Genomic DNA, 17,970 nt, shown 5'->3' on the forward strand with positions numbered 1-17,970 from the left:
CTTAGTCTTACTAAGACTGCTTTCATTTTATTAGGCCAAAGACCACTAACTGCATCTCAAAATCAAGGTTTAAAAGAATTCTTTTTCAAAAGATGTTCCAAAGAACAAAGATTAGAAACTTGATACACTCGGCATACCAAAGCCTCAACCCACCTACCTGATACATCATAGTTAGAAAGTCTTACTTAAGTATATGAACAAAATAAATCACTGAAGGATAACATACACTTTATGCTTGGCGATTTAAGTCTATAAGATCATTACATTCAAACCATACTGGACCTTTGGCAAGTTTTAGTCTTTGTGAAGAATGGTAAATAATAGCCATCCAAGTATAGTTCATGTTCTTTGCTTTCACGTGCCAAACCTTATCCCAACTGCACACAAAACACACTCCTAGCCTTGGCAGTTCATGAGATATCTATATCATGTGTATCACTATACTCCTCTCAAGTAAACAAAATTTTAGTAGTCACAATTGCAGGAAGTGTTAGAGCTAGAAAACAAATGCCTTACACTATGCAAATTCATGTTCAGATGGTACTCAGCTCTAATGATTTGGAATTCAGGATATTACATAGCTAACAAAATTACAGCTTAGAAATACAGGCCATTTATTTTTGAGGTACCAGATCTCTCTCTCGGCATAGAATACATATTTTCAGGATGAGTATCCTCCACTATTGGACTGATGAGATAAATCAAGCCAATAACAGAAGTCGCATAGAAGCAAAAAGACATTCTTTATTACAAGTAATTTAATAAAACATCCACAGGTAACTCAAAACCTGCAATTCAGATATATGCAGAGGTTTATGTTTTTTGCTGTATTTTCTGAAGAAGAAACTCCATTTGCAAGTTGAGATTTGGCTGTCCTCTTTTTGTCCTCTTACTCAATATTTTATAAGCTTCCATTTTCTTTTGCTTGTACAACCGTTGAGCTTCTTCTCTTTGTTGTTTTCTTTTTTCTGCTTCCTGAAATTAAATAATTTTTTAAAATAATTATAAAATAATTACAACTTCTATAACTATGAAGCTATCCATAAGCAGGAAAACGTCTTTTTGTAAAGATACTGGCAATTAGGTATTGTACTGACAGTAGAAGCACCATTACTCTTAAATGCTTAATGAAGACGCTTTTTCAGTGCATACTGCAATCAAAATGTATTATACTGCCTAAAGCTTCAAGAGACAAGAGAATTGCCAAATTTCCTTCAGCAGAACATCCTATGATAAGGCTTGTCGCTAAAATATGTACTATACTTCCTTTCTGTGACATGAGCTCCTCACTTTTGTCCTTAAATGACAAAGTGGCAAAAATTTCCCACTTTCTCCTCTTGAGTGCAAGAAGGAAAGAGTCTGATCCAGCGGTGCCCGTGTAAATGTCTTGCCAATCCAGATGTGCTAGGATACTGGACGCATCTGCATGGAACTGGCATATAGGATATGGGACATACCTGGGCCTGGGAGTTGGGGCAGGTTTGTGATACTAGGATGGCACCACAAGCAGCATTACCTAGGGCACCTTAATCAAGACCAAAATATTAGTGACCTGTCCTCTTTGAAGCAACACAGACTGCCGTCTTTACTAAGAGAGAGGGGAGGAAAAACAAAACAAACGAAATTTTCAACTGTGCAAACTTTCTGTGTTGAAGGGACTGCACAAATGCAACCAAAACACTAATAGAGGGACACTATATGGATAATTATCATATTATGTTCAGTATTTATCAAACAGCTTACACCCCCTTCTCTAGTGCTGTAATTTTAGTAAGTAATTCCGGCAAACATCCATATCAAGCAAGTTAACTAGCTTCTTCACTTCTATCGTGCCCTACCAAAAAATGCAAGACATCACAAATCAGACTGAAGGACTACTGCAGTTCATTTGGATGATTTCTTCTCATAAAGCTTATTCTTTGAAATGCGCTGCCATGCTGACCACAAAGGCAGGTGCTTCTGCAGAATGCCCAAACAGATGATGATTTATTATGGTTTTGTTTTCCATGGCACAGATAGCTTCTGTGATGTACAAAAATTAGTAAGAATGCTCTGTGATGCAGAATATAAAATTAACCAGAAATAACCCAAGAAAATATTTATAAATAAATGTATGAGGCTTGGGGGGCTGGGGGGTTGGACAACAACTTGCAAAGGTAATGTCTCTCCATTCAGAATGGTTCACTTATTTTATTGTAACAGTGATTAATATATTTCCTTTATTTTTATTTTTTTTTAAAACCAGAGTAGCATCAACACTAACTTACCTGTAACTCACTCCCTGGATAGTAATTTTACTACTCTTTAGCACTGTTGTAAACAACATCCATTTAAGCTACCAACCCAAAGCTTACTCAGAATAAGAACATTCATCTTAGGTAGGTAGTTGTTACTTATGTTTGTACATTTTCTGATCTCTACTAAATTGCACCTTTTCTATAGAGTGTGGTGGCCAAAACTGTGCCTTTAAGCTTATTTTTTCCCCCAAATAGATAACAGCAAATCCAGTGTTTGCTAACATAGCAAGGGTAAAGTATGTGACCATCACACCAGTATTCCACAGAAGTGATTACTGTTACTGTGGTACTTGGCTACTGTTTGTTTTGCCTAAATATGTTGAAGATAACTAAAAATGCTTATATATCCCCTCAAGCAACTCTTGTATGCTGCTCAAGGAAAATTTCTTGCAGTCTTGCTGGGTTTTTCTTTGTTCCTATTTCCTCTAAATAAGCTGGTCATAACATGCATTTCTTTCAGCATGATCCGTACCTAATATTCAAAAAAGCAGCTCTCAGCTGAACAACCATGTAACTCATCCAGAATCAGGGATTAGCTTCCATAAAACTACTCCAGTTTTCAACACAGCTAAACTGAAGAAATAATGTTTATTCCAGCTGTACATTTAAGTAATATTTACAGTAGTTACTGAAATTTAGTCAGCAGGAGGTTACACAACTTCTACAATGTTACGGTATGTGCCATTTTACAGTGCAATGAACAATGTACTGGGAGAACAAAAGCAGTTAAATAAGTACATCTCAAATTAGTAACTCGGCTGAGTTATTCAACAATGGTAATATTAAGATATGCCCTATAAGAATAGGTCCCATTAAATTAGAGCAAGGGAAAAAATTACTAAAGATTTTGGCTGTGGATATTATTACTGTTAATTGTTCCACTGTTGGGCAAACCACATAAAAAGGTAAAATGAAGAATGCATTATGGTGACACCATAAGAAATAGGATGGATATTTCATTTTTCATCACAAGATGATGGTGGTTATTACTTCCCATTCTACAATATTTAAGAGGTCTAGTATAATCCACTGGGATATGCAAATCATGCTCTAAATTTGTCTTGATGTACCAACTGACAAAATAAAATCTTGCTAATGGCAACTGGAAGACAAAAACAGTAAGAACAAAGAGAATGATAACTTTGAACACTTGAATGCCTGAATATTACTGTCAAGTTGAAAAAGACTGAAAGAATACCAATACCTGTGTTCCTCTGCTATGGTCCTATTTGGGTCTATATGGAAGACTGACCGTAGAAACGGTATTAATCTAGTCCTTGTCTACAGTCAAAAAGATCTCTTTAAGATTTACCTCTTTCTTTCTAGCACGCTCAGTCAGTATTTTCTCATACTCTTCTTTTGCCTTCTGACTGGATGTCTTCTTCTTAAACTTCCCTTCAGTCATAACTGGCCTGTAAGAAAAAGTACATGTACTTCTGGTACAGACTATCCACAAAGCAGACATAATCATATATCTCATAGCCACTGCAGAATCAGAACATGGTTTTCCACTCTTCTACTGCTTTTTGCATATCTGGGGAAGCTAATTAGAAATACAGATTTCAGAAGGCTCATCCTTCTACCCTGAATGGACTACCTATTTGCACCACTCTTACATGATACCCAACACTATTACAAGTCACGTAATGAGCAGCTGGCATGACAACACAGCAAACTAAACTCCTTCAATGCCGACTGTACCAAAGACTGGACCGCACACAACTTTTAGTAACAAATATACCTTCTCTGCTGGATCTTCACATGATTGTTGTTTCATGAAGTTTAAAGAGTGCCTAAAAGCCGGGTTTTTTTCCCCCATCATATGAGCTCCTCAGAGCTAGAAAAATTGAATGTACTATCTTAAAGACCTATTATCTATTTCTACTTCCGACATATGGATGCAACTGCAGAGGTAAGAGGACAGCCAGCTGTTAGCAGACTGCCTGCCAGAGAAATCAGGCTGACATTGCAAGGTGAAAAAGCACAGTAGTAAAAATGCCTTTCTACAAGTTTCTTCTTGAAGATGGCGGCATATTATTGTCCTTAATGTTCTGAAATTAGGAACCCAAATTATCTTCCTTCCAAATTTCAATTTAAGAAACTGTCCAGGTATCTTTCACCAGAGGAAACAGTACAAGAAAACCAGTGCCATTTGTCTGGCATTTCCTGTCACACTACTTTGAGTGGATGTTTCTGGTTAGTTCTAAATTATTTTTTTTTCTGGGTCACAATAAAGCCATTACACACATACAGAGCGTGGTAGCAAAGACATTTCACACTTGAAAAATATAAGCCTTGCCAAATATTTAACAACTGTTCACAAAGTAAGTTTTGATTACTCTATTACACTACAAAAAGTTAAAAACTAGCCATCATCATTTAGGAGATTTCAGACATTTGATCAAGAAGGAAAGAGAAGCTATTTGCTCATACTTTCATCTAGAAACACAATTCTCTTCTGGAGGGGAAAAAAACCCCAACTTTGCCTCATTCTCATCTCCATCTTGTGGCAATACTGTGTAATGACACCTCATTGTCTCCAGTACAAAACTATTTATCAACTGCAATATATGCTAAAAATAGAATTAGCTAACCAAAATCTTATTTTATACTCCCATAGAACACTGAATTCTATCTAATAGACCTTACACATCACACCTCCTCACAGATTAGCAGTCACATTTTTTCAGAGTTATTAATTCTGGTTTAGAATCACAATGACCACAGTTTAAACAACATTTAAAAATACTCTAGTTTAAAGAAAAACATCAGTCATATTTCAGACATCCCCAAAAATCAGCTGCCTATTTTGGACAAAATTACAACCTTTCTCCCACTGCTGGGCTCAGACCTGAATACCTTTCCCCCCTCTCTTGAGCATTCCTCCTAGGGAAGTCTAATGTAGATACACCTTGGAATTCAAAGACTTAGGACACTCCTTGTACTGAGGACAAAAGGGCATTATCTTAATAATCATATTTGAATGCTGTTTAAAAACACTGCTATGACAGTATTAGACCTGAATGACTATACTTCCCATTTTACTGACATACCTAACCAAGATTTCAGGGGGAATTACTGTCAGGAAAAAAAGAGTTGTCTGACATTTATTAGACTGCAAATGAGAAACTCAATTTGACTTCTCCCAGTTATTATATGTAACTTTAAAATAAACCAAAACCCCCAAAAATCCAAACACCACTGGCAAACTGCTATTCCATCTCTATTATTTAAATTTATTCCTTTGATCACAAACGCTTTACTGCCCTAAGGTTTTACTAAATCCTCCATTATTTTTTTAAGTTCATCGTTAAAATCCCCTCAAAACTAACCATACCACAAAAGGATAACTGCACACAATATTGCTCATTCTAGCAGAAAAACAGTGCAATATCACAACAACAACTTCTCAAACTTGGAAAAGAAAGATAATGCAAAAAACGTTTCTGAAAAGTGGCATTAATTAAAAAATACTTAAAATCAATTCAAAGGAAAATTCTGTAGACTCGAAAGCACACTACCTGGAAAGCAGGCTCTTATCTTCGTAGATACAGTAAGAAATCGGCCAAAAATTTAACTGCTCATGGACTGAACTTTCTCCTTAAAGTACAACAGTAACTGTCACATTATTTCTGTGGAATCAAGCCCTAAACATCACCAATTTTGCTTTCTGATTCTGATGCAAACACCACAAACCTGTACATTTACATTTTCTAACAATTAGAAAAAATATTTCAGACCTAATGGTACTTTTTTTGTCAAGCAAATCACCATACTGAAGTCCATATAAAGTGTAAAATCTAAAATACTTCTTTAATGATGGAAACAATTACTTGTTTTTAGAGATATATTTTACAAAACTTACTCTACTGCTTTATTAAGTCTTTCTTCTGATAAAACTGAATCATCTGGAGCCCTACGCCTTTTCTTGAGCATTTCTTCCTCAGCTAGGTACAGATGTTTCAAGTGCTCTGGATAAGTATCAGTAAACTGATCATCCTGTTGCGAATGGACCTTTCTTCTCTTCAGATATTTCCTGTATTGTCTTTCGATCACTTGTTTTCTCCGAAATGCAAATCCTCGTCCTGAAAACATAAGAAAAAAGCATTTAAATACACATGCACTGAAGTAATACCAAACCATTCAATTGTTGCCAGGACCACTTCAATCCATTTTCTTTCCAAACCAGAAAAGGCCACGGCTTGTGTTAATTTTAATAAGGAGCAGTCAAAAATTCAAGGAAAAAACACCGTTATAAATCTGCTCCCTACTTTAGACCTGCAGCTGGTACAGATTTACTGAAAATTATCACCTAAAACCTTGAGAAAACATGCCATTGTCAACATACTACTTAATGCACACTTGGCGTTACACACCTTTGCTAATGCTTTTCAAATCCAGTGAAAAGAAACGTTAATGTTTCACTTCTACCTTTGACAGCTTCATAAACAACATCAAAATAGATTTCAAGACAGACTGCTAAAGACAGTCTCACGAAGACACTGGTAATAGTAATACCAGCTCCTTAAGCAGTCTGCAGCTGCAATGCCATAGGAAAGAGAGAATCACTGTCACTGTATTATACTATATTAATATTCCATCATATCTTTTCAAGCAAATAGTTTTTTTTTTTTTATTGCTGCTTTCTTTCTACAGCTGTCCACGAAGAGCTTTTCTACAACTTCAAAGGTATGCTACATCATTAAATGATGGAAGGCAGGAAACATCTGATAATGCTTGTTTCAGTGTCAGTCATTACATAACTGCTCATTAATCTCCAATATGCTAATTTTACCCTTTATTGCATTAGTTTTAAAAGCTACTGACTTTTGTAACATTAACAAAATAGTTTCTGAAGGCAGCAAGTGCAAATTAGTCCCAGCTTCTCTTGTGAATCATTTTCCAAAGCTGAAATTTCAGAGAAGTGCTGCAAAAGCCGATGCTCTTCTCCCTATTCATTTTTACATTTGCATAACTAACCTGTCAATAGTCGGAACCCGTTTCCAAGTATACGTCTACTTTAAATATACAGCTCCACAGTAAAACGAGTCCTACGACAGAGACCCATCACTACCCGGTCTAAGTGCATCACCCAAACAGACTCTGCAGTCCCGGGGCCCGGGAGCTCCAGCGCACCCGGGCCGCCCCCAGCCCGCCCTGCGGCCGCCGGCCCCGAGCCGCCACGCAGCCCCCGCGCCCCCGCCGGGCCCTCCGCGGAACGTGCGCTCAGCCACCCCCCGGGCAGCGGGCGAGGACGGGGCCTGGGGCTCGGCGGGGCGCAGCCCCTCACTACGGCAGGCAGGGCTGGCCTCCGCCGGGGCCGAACCAGCTCGGACGCGCGGCGGGAGGCCGAGGGCCGCGACCGTCGGGGCCGGGCTGGGCCGGGACCCCCTGCGCGCCGCCTCCCCAGGCCCCACGGGGGCCAGTCACGGCTGCCCCGCCCCCCGACTCACCCTCCCGGACGCTACCCACGACGTCGCGCAGCAACACGGGCCTCCACACCCGCTTTCGGCGGGAGCCGCGGGCCGCGCCGCCCGCATTTTGCGCCGCCGGCCCGGGCCCGCCGCGCCGTGCCCCCGCCATCGCGCCCGCGGCGCCGCGCAGCGAGACGACGTCACCGAGCTGCACCGCCGCCTCTCGGCGCTCGACTCTCTCGCCTGCGTAGCCGCCGGCGGCGGCGGCTGAGCCCCGGCGAGCCGAGCGCAGGCCCGGGCCGCGCGCTGTACCATGTCGCGGCCGCCCGGCGCGCTGCCGCCCCAGCTGTCGCCGGCGGAGGCGGCGGGGACGCTGCGGCGCGTGGCGCAGTTCCTGGAGCGCGCGCTGCCGCTGTGCCGCGCCCACACGGTGGAGTTCTACACGCGCGGGCTGTGGGACCGGCTGGTGGCGCCGCGCCCCGTCGCCGTGCTGGAGGCGCTGGGCTCCGCCGGGCCGCTGGCGCTGCGGCGCCCCCTGGGGGAGGCCTCCGGCGCCGCGGCAGCGCCGTGGGGTGAGTCGGGGCGGGGGGCGGGGGGGCGCACCCGTAAGGGCGGGTGCCGGCGGGGCGGGGCGGCGGCTCGCGAAGGGGAGGTGGCAGCGCGGCGGCCTCGCTCGTGCGCGGGCTGCCGGGACACCGGTGAGGCACGCGGCCCCGTTAGGCCGCCTCTCGCCCCGCAGGTGGCACCGGTGTCCCTCTGAAGCCCCCCCCCCATGGGCCTCCTGTCTGCGTCCGGAATCATTTTCCTTCCAGTAATAAACCGGGAGCGTTTCACAGCACTCTGCCGAGCTGCCTTTCTTTCCCCTGCGTCTCCACCCGCCGCCCTCGGGCCTCCGCTCCCGTCTGGTCGCCGCCTCCGGCCGCAGCCCCTCCCGCTCCGTCACCTTCCCCCGGCGCCCGGGGACCGCCGCGCTTGGGGTGGGCGGGGGGCTCTGGGTAGCGGCAGTTGTGGTGACGGGCTCGTCTTACAAATTTCATCCTGTCCATAGAGAGATGAGATGAAGCTCCTGTCAGATGCCTTCACTGACAAAGTTCCGAAGAACATAAGTAAAATGAACCAAAAAATTCCCTTTTCCACATGAGTGGAAAGATGTAACAGTTAAAAGTCCGCCAAATGTTGAACCTCTGGAAATGTGGAGGACAGCTGGAAAAGGCTTAAACACTGCTTTCCTATGTATCTGTAATAACGAGTGCCTGGCAGAGGAAGACAGAGAGCAGTTTTATTTCTGACAAGACCTATTTAAGAAGCACTTCATATTTTTAGTAATTTTCAAGTAACTCAATAAGAAGCCAGTGATGAAACTGTTACAGAATTTACTGCAGTCCAAGTAGAAGGGAAACATACCAGTAATACACTTTAAGGCAAAGCACAGAAATTAAGATAAAGCATCTGAAAGGTATGGTGTTTGGGGGGCTGAGTCGAAGCAAAGAGATCAGTTTCAAAACTGAGGTAAAATTTCTGACAAAGCACTTAGCCAAGAAAGACCTGCATCATGCCAAAGCTTATGGGGCACAGATAACTCTCATAGTGTTAGCTCTGAAATGCTACATTAAATTACATGTGAGACAGGAAAGCATGTTGAGTGTCATGAAAGGGTCCACAGAAAGTAGCGTGTGGAGCTGTATACTTTTTGGCATAGAAAACAAGCTAAGATAATGATTTGGATTTGGAAAGAAATTGAAGAACTATGAATTGCTACATCATGTGTAACATTTCTCTCTTGGATCTAAAGACCTTCAAAATATTAACTGTAAGACTCATTTTTAGAAGGTTGAGATATCTGGGAAAAAAAACCCACAGAATTTATTTGTGCATGAAAAAGACACTGGATAATGAATTAACTTCGAGCGCCAGATGGAAACAAGAGAGTGGTCCAGTCAGCAAGCAAATGTGCTGGGAAGCAGTGAGGAAAAACTTTCAATGTTTTTGACATATGATGTCAGAGTCAAAATTGACTTTGAGCAATGGGACATAAAATTAAATGTAAATAGAGGCTGGAACAAGACTAATTATTAGGTGAAGTCATCAAAAAAAAAAAAACCATTAAAGGAAATTTTACCCTGATCTTATTGTTTTCATGGGAAAGCCCACAAAATGATTCAGACATCGAAGTGGTGGCCCATAGAACAGAAAGACAATCGGGAAGGCAGAATATTGTTTTGCAGATTTAAAAATTGGAAAATCATTTAATGATCTGTATTCAAAATATATGTTACAGAATCTTATACAGAAATCAATGGAACAAAATGGGTAAAATGAAACACGCGTTTTAGAAAGGTATGAAGCCCTCATGCTGTGGCTAAAATATTTCTTCTTTGGTTTCTGCAAGGATTATTTCTGCTCGTTAAAAAAAAAAAAAAAAAAAAAAAAAAGAGAGAGAATTGCTCTTTTTTTCTAGCATCAAAATTATAATACGCTGTTTAACATTTGGAAGGTTTTGAGAGACTCAACGGTTCTCTAGTATCGTGACAAAACTGGAGGCACTGTAATGGAACGGGCATGTGCTTGCTGATTTGATTTAGTGGTTCATGCCTGGCTGGTTTGACTGCATGATATCTGTCCTTCCAGGCAAATGATGAAAATACGTCATAGTAGAATATGACTTTCTCAGTGAATATACCTTCAAACTTCTACCTATATCTGAAAATGAATGCACTGTTAGCCTGTATTAAAATTAGGATTGAGAAACTGAATATCATAGCTTATTTGAGTGCATTATTACAACTTAATAACATTAGAAATCAGAAACCAACCATTAGAGATGTTGAAACCCAACATAAACAGAAATGACTCATCCTTATATTCCTCTAGAATAGTAACTCTATGTATGGTTTTCTTCAAAATTATCAGGTATTTAAGTGTTAGTTATTTATATTTGCGTTGAAGTGAGTACTAAAAAGCTCTCAGAACATGCTGTCATTCATAGGACTGCCTTTTTTTGGAGTGTGACTATGAGAATAGATTTATTTTGCATGCTCAAATGATAGCATCATGTACCCCTAACACCTTACTCAAAATATGGGTAAAATTAAGTTTGATTTCACGTGGTAAAACCTTTGCTTCCTAAGAGTTTGAGAAGTTTTACATCTATACATTCACAATCGCCAAACTATTATGAAAAGTTTTCTAGAGTCTGTTCTGATAGGGATCCCAAATTAAATTATAGGGAAACACAAGCTCCATTTGACAGAATTGATCTGAAAATGTGAAGTTGTCTGTTCATACTCGCATAGCTCTGCAAACTAAAAAGTAACATTATTGCAGATTGGCAAAAAAATGTTGTTCTGCACAATATTTTATGCTGCTATAGGGATTTTGACAAATACATGTGCCGAATTGTAGTTTTAGAAGCCAGCAAGCAAGAAATTATAATTCTGTTGCACAGTACTATATGCAAGATAATCATGTTACAGAACATTACATTACATGTTCTGTAAATCAGTTTCAAAGAATATTTCCAGATACTCATCAGAAGATATTTCATTATAATGACCATATGAAGGGTGGAACCCTTCTTTTCAGTTGTACCCCACAGGAAAATTTCAGCTCCATTTTTAGATTATAGAAAACTGGTTTGTATTTTTATACATCAAAAAACTGACATTTGCCGTATTGCATCTTGTTTATCACGTCATTGCTGTAAATTGGACACAGGCATAGAAAAATCTGGTTTAAGTATTTTCATATTTTACTGTAAATTACTGTTTGTACTATAATTCCACTTTTTTGGCATATGTTTCTATCTTCTGAAGATTTATTTGCAATTGTATAGACTGACTAGTTAAAAGACATACTAGGTTTCATCTGCGCAGCCACAGTAGAAACATTTGAGAAACCTAATATTTTTAGTATTCATAAATAACACTTAGTACAACAAATGCCCTTCCATTGCTTGAAGTCATGCTTCAGATACCTTAATATAGTTGGGGTTCTTTTTCTTCTAGTTGGCAAGCTGGGACAACAATTTAAATTTGGTAGGAATGCTATTACAGATGGTATACTAGTGATCTTGTATGACATCCTACTGGTTCTGTTCATGTTCTTCCATCATATGACAAAATTCAGGGAAGTTATGGAACAGGGGTATTACCGCATTTAATTTCAGTTGAGTGAGATTTGTAAGGAGAGTTAATGTATTTTATGTCAGGTGGTAGAAAAGCAAAAGCAGGTAAGCAGCAAGTTTACAAGCTTTTCACCAGTTCTGACAAAGAAGCAGAAAATTCCAGGTTTCAACAATCAGTCTTTAACCTAGGAAAGTTACAAAGTTTCAAGGTAAATTGTATTTGTGTAATACAGTGAGATCAGCAGGAAATAAGGTGAAAGTAAGATTGGGTTGCTGTGGTATATGAAAGCATAGACCCCAAGTGAGATCCCCCATTGCATACATAAGTGCTGGCTATATACAATCACTTAACCACCCGAGTTCTGCCCTGGAACATACCTACATGCAGGAAAACACTTTTGCAGCTAGTTCATACTCCACTAAGTTGTTTACTCCCCCTATGCTCATCTGAGGAGACCTCTTCTTCCCAGATCAGGATTTAAGCTGTGGGAGGCTTTGGGCATTCCCCTCATTGCAGACAGGTGTGCACAGAATTGCTTTGCAGGTGAGCTCAGAGAGCCAGGTTTAATGTTAGGTGCTTCCTCACTACATTTTAGGACATAATAACTCTACAACCTGGTACCCGGACAATGAACAAAGCCTTTTCTCAGAAAGGGCCCTTACAGGTTGCTAAATACTGCGAACTCTAATCTGCAGAGTATTTGCTTATGCTGTTGATCTTGGTGAGCTATTTGAAAGTTAAATGCTTTTCTGTATCAGCATCAGGGTAGCGTGGTGTGAGATGGGTATATGCATGGTTGATGTATCCCACCTTTTGTGTTGTGGCAAGTTTGTATATGTAATTCACATGATGTTTATTTCCACAGTGATTGTTGGGTGAAAATTGCCAATGAGGTATATAATATATATGCTTTACAGAGGAGGTAAGATGCTGGTTTTGCTGTGTTTTGGGTAATGGCTGGTGGTGTAGAAGCAAAGTGTCTTAGGTCAATGGCATTCTTGCGTTTAGTGATAGGTAGATTTAACGCTATGGCTATTACAGTATCCAAGAAGTTGATGTTGATCCAGTTTGAAAAAAGGTGACTGTAGACCTTGCAGTAGAAACTGATGAGAGCGCACTAGCTTTCACTCCGGATTTAGCTTCAGTACAGCATTGATGTAATTAGCTAAACAAAATATTTTAATGTTGAAATAAATGTTTTCCAGTATCTGTTCTGTACCATGTATTAACATTGGCATACTGAGTTTGTTTTCAATAAAGGAAACAAATGTACTTAAAGATCCTGCCCATTGTAGTGAAATAAGCATGTCTCAAATATCGAAATAGATCATGTTTATAAACAACATATAGGTACCCAATTTTTCAGGAACATTTGCATTAATTTCTGCCTTTTGATCTGAAGCAAATATAGAAGTGTAATGTTTATGACACCTATAGAGTATTTCAGGGGTTTTTTCTGTTTATTTCTGCTAATACCACTAGAAAGCTTACATTAAGAACAATTCTAAGCTGCTTAATATTACTGAAAGAGTGCCTATATTGGTACACTTGGAGTCAAGAAAATCATCTTCTAATAGACTTGTTATGTGAAAATGAGTTGTTTTCATGAGTTTTATTGCTATACTTTACTATGGAGGTAGAATGGCAGTATTTCTTCTTGCGCCCCCAAGTGTCTGATGCTACTGTAATGATAGAAAGCACTTTTTTTCCCCACTAACAATACAGTTAAGTGTATTTAAAATACAAAAGTCAATTAAAAACACCCAATATCTAGCCAGACGTTTTGAAAAAATACTGCTTATAAACCAAAATATTTTGATAGATATGTAATATACATGTATGCAAATGGAAATTACAAAAATCAAATTTTATTCAGATGTTTCTCATCTCACATATGTTAAATATTTTGTAACAGGGTGACATTCCAATGTATTCTCAAATCTCTGTTATTTCATGAAGAAAAGAAGTAGATTTTGGGGAAAATGTTTTTGCTTTACCGATTTTTGTTTTGTCTTGTCATACAAGATTGGCCAATGTATTTAAAAATGTGTGCCAGTTGATAAAAAGATTGTATGTTCCATTGTTTTCTAACAAAAAAAAAAAAAAAAAAAAAAAAGCCAAACCATGCTGGTCATTGAGGAAATCAAATTTGGAGGTTAAGAACAACATAAATGTATATTAGAATGGGCTGCACTTTTCCCCAGTATGAGATACTAAATACTATACTAATTCAAAGAGGTCATAACGTGTGTGAAACAAAGTGGAACACCCACTTCTCATCAAGAAAATTAGATTTCTTCTTCACCTGGCAAAACTGCTGAACAGCTGGCTGGTCAAAATATCCCTCTGCACCTTTTGACTTAATGTCTCGTGTCTATTGCTTTCTCAGTAATTGTTGGCATATAATTGCTTGTTGAGTCTCTTAGGCATTGTTCTCTTTCTTGACAGACTAGTGATTTCTTCCCACTGCATCATACCTAGAAATTTCTGTGCATTTTTACTGATTCATACTACATTCATTTTGTGAATGTCTATAAATTTTCTGGAATGCTGTTCATTCCCAGAAAATGTTAAATGAGTGAACCTCTCTTAAAAAGAAAATGAATTTTTTCTTCTTCAGCAGTAACTGAAACTGTGACAGTTTCTTGTAATAACTCCTTGTATAACATTACCTGTCAGAAAGCAAAAATTCTCTTTATGTGTAGATACTCACCTCCTTTTATGGTTGTTGAAACTTTTTGGGGGGAGGAAAAAAAGGGTAATTCTGTACATTGTCCAAAAGCATTTGATTATCTTATCCCATTATATTAATCTCTTCCATTATTTGCTTGATTTGAAGGCATTGAGAAAGGAAATGTATTTTTCTTTAGTCATTTCAAAATGCACACGTCTAATTTCTCGTCTTTCTGTAACATATCTTACAGAGACATTGGAAAGCAAAATTATCCCTTCTCCCTAAAAATCGCAGTCTTCATTCCGGTTTGTTGTTTCTCTTTATTTCTGTTCTCTAGTATCCTATTACACCCTTATCCATGAGGGTTCGCTAACTAGAAGTTACTGGATCTTCAGAAGTTCAAGTAACAACATAGATGATAGAGAACGTGGCTTGCTTTTTTTATGCTGTAGTAGAGAGAAGTGGAGTAAGAGGCGCCATGCAGATACTGAAATATTACTAAAGCTGGTCATAGCTTAGACAATATTTATCCTTTCTTAGTCCAAGGTTTGTTTCCTGGACTCATGCTAATATCTGTAATATTATACTGTAATACTGTAATATCATTAAAATTGATATTTTGACACTGTTGTAATATATGGATGACTTTTAATTGTGGTCATGGAGGCAAATTAAGAGCATTAGAGTGAGGTCAATAAAAACAGCTGTATCTGTTATGCAGGTGGGTAGTCCAGATTCAGGAAAGCTGCCGTCCTAGATATGTACTTGTTCAATATCTACCCGTGAGACAAAAGGCAAATCAGCAGATATTTTCTAAATCTTTATTAACAGTTTTACAAATTATAGATATTTTAAAATTATTAGCAAAACTATGTAGAATTCACAAATAGTTTTAGCTAAAATAGAGAGGAATTAGACAATACACAACAATTGCAAAATTACTAAATGGTTCATACCAATATGTTTCACTTAAAAACAAACATACATTTTTGAAACTAAGAATTAAGTAATAACAAACTGAAGCATTTCATCCTGAGTCAAACAAAATAGGCATTGGAATCTAACTTTGGCTCACACCTGATTGGTAATAAAAATTAATGTAATTCTCCCAGCAGATTCAGGAGTTACAAAGCAGCTTGGAAAGTATGTGAATATAGTGCCTGTAAATCAAAACATTTCATATATTGAACAGCTGCATTTCTGAAAAAATCTGGTAGTATGTATTGTTAGATGGGGTGACTAGGAAATGTATAATGAGCAAATTTGTAAACAAAAGAAAAGTGATAATGTTGACTGAATTCTCTTGTCAATTATACTGAAGTAGCTTTGCTAAAACAATGGATTTTTCCACATTTACACTAATTCAGCTAAGAGCAAAATTTGACCTCAGTTCTGAAGGGGGAATACAGCTGAAGAAAAATAAAGTTTGCCCACTTAATGAAAGCAAAATAAATGGTTACTTCTGCTTGATACTAAGTATTTATTGCTTGTAGTTCTCTGTCAGCCCTATTACAGAGATAATAAGCACTGTTTAAATAAATATTTTCTTTTTCTTTTCTGTACCGCAGATGACATGTTTTCCAATGTGTTTTGTGAAAACTCCAAGAAGCTTATCAATGTACATTTGTTTGCCCTGGCTGCTAAATACTATTCTTTATCCAACCTTGGAGTATGTACCCCATTAAAAGATGTACTTGAAGCACTGAGGGGAGACAGTCAAGGAACAACAGGTATATTTACATTTGTATTTAGATTTTTACTTACTCACTACAGGACTTGCAGAGTTTTGTTTTTGGGGGGTGGTTTGTTGGAGTTTTTTTCCTACATTCTCATTTTGATTTTCATTTGTTCCTAGATAGTTTCTTCATTGCCTTCGTTGAGGAAATGGGTTATCTTGCTAAAATTTGAGCAAAGGGGTCACAGAATTCAGTACCTATAGACCTTTCCTGAGATTCAGTTGTGAAGGGGATGAGGTGAGATAGACAAGCAGGTACATCACTGTTGGAGATACCTTGTTAATTCCCTTTGTCTTCTTCCTCAGCGGCAGGAATCATGGCCATTATTCTTGCGGTTTTTATAAAATCTGGCAAATGGGTTTTCTTGTTCCATCTTGTGTTTGGTATTAAATACGTGCTTTGGCATTTAGCTGAATATGGCCTGATAAGTGTGTGATGTCTCAGAAAAAAAGATTTTATTAATTATGTATATTTTGGACCAGTACTGATTATATGTCATAAAACTAGAGTAATTTCATTTTCTGTAGTTAAAGAAATTAAATTAAAACACTCTCAAGTTGGCATCAAGTTGGACACTGGAAGTCCTACTCCTGATTATATTTTTTGTATCAGATGATAAACAGGCAGTTACGTTTACTTGGACTGCTGTTGTTTTCACTGAAAATGTGCTCTTCATGGAGTCCTTAGTCTTTACAGATTTGTCACTGTCTTCTAGATTTCTCATTAGTATTTCAGGGACAGACTCAGCAGCTCTCTGCCTTTGCCTTCTAGCATGTTTTCTCTCTATAAGATGTTAAAATTCTGATGTTTGTTATCTTAAGTGATAGCACTATTATGTGTAGTTTGGGCATTTCTCCCATTTTCGACAGTGATCTTCCAGTGTTGCCATTTTTCATAGCTGGCTCCCCAGTTTTTAATTTCTTCAGAAATACTAAAATGCTGTAGCTGAGATAGTCTTAATGGTTTGTTGTGCTTTGGGCTTACTTTCTGACTTCTTTCCTTCTGCTCTTTGTTCATCTGAAACCCTTCTTTCTTGTTTGATAACTGTATGCTGCCTTTCCTCTCTCTGCATTTTAGCTCTTTTCATTTTTATTATGCCCTCATTCCCTGTGCTCTGCTTAATTTTCTGTAATTCTCTACTTCTACCTTGTTATACTCATACTTGAGTTCATACCTGGGTTAGCTTTTATAGGCAAAACTACAAGGATTCTGTCATCTTCTTGTCATGCAGAATGGAGCATCAGGAATAAGGCATTCGCTGAATATTTTGTTCTGTGTGTTGTTGCTCAGTTGGGTAACTGGGGCCTGGGTTTGTGATGCAGTAATTCTAAACTGTACTTCACAGAAAAAATAAAACATGTTCCAAATGTATAGAATAGTATTATAATTCAAAACCTTTGTGTTGAGTTGGCAGTACATATCAGTTAAATTAACTTAATTGAAGTTCCTGGTAATCATTTGGCAGAAACAAAACACCAAATTATCGAACTGTAACATGCAAGTTGCCAAATGAAAGTTGTGATCTTTTAACTTTAAGCTATTTTAGATATTTTGGACTTAATTCTGTAGTTCAGAAAATATATTCATTTCCTGACATACTAAAGCTTGCAAGTTAAGAGAAGTGTAAGTCTGAGAAAACTGGCAACTTTATGATGGCCTTGCTCATATTCTGAAAAGTATGTATCAGGATAATTCCATTTATGTTTCAGATGTTTTTAATATATT

The 17,970-nt window shown here is 38.6% G+C and overlaps 2 protein-coding genes across 7 annotated transcripts in view; one reads left to right on the forward strand and one right to left on the reverse strand.

Annotated features, from left to right (window-relative positions):
- Positions 1–724: 724 nt before the first annotated feature.
- Positions 725–7,885, reverse strand: CCDC59 (coiled-coil domain containing 59). Its single transcript, XM_055710629.1, has 4 exons — positions 7,751–7,885; positions 6,163–6,382; positions 3,610–3,709; positions 725–975 (listed from the first exon to the last, which is right to left on the reverse strand). Exons 1-4 carry the CDS (start codon positions 7,878–7,880, stop codon positions 814–816), a joined length of 612 nt encoding a protein of 203 aa, XP_055566604.1. The 5' UTR covers positions 7,881–7,885; the 3' UTR covers positions 725–813.
- A 139-nt stretch (positions 7,886–8,024) lies between these two features.
- METTL25 (methyltransferase like 25) overlaps positions 8,025–17,970 on the forward strand; it is an 89,855-nt gene continuing 79,909 nt past the window's right edge. For all 6 annotated transcript variants that reach the window (XM_055710626.1, XM_055710623.1, XM_055710625.1 and 3 more), the window contains exons 1-2: positions 8,025–8,283; positions 16,078–16,239. In XM_055710626.1, coding sequence (XP_055566601.1) covers positions 8,025–8,283; positions 16,078–16,239 — 421 coding nt within the window. The remainder of the gene's footprint in view (positions 8,284–16,077; positions 16,240–17,970) is intronic.

This window comes from Falco cherrug, chromosome 5 (assembly GCF_023634085.1).
Source record: "Falco cherrug isolate bFalChe1 chromosome 5, bFalChe1.pri, whole genome shotgun sequence".
NCBI classification, from domain to species: domain Eukaryota; kingdom Metazoa; phylum Chordata; class Aves; order Falconiformes; family Falconidae; genus Falco; species Falco cherrug.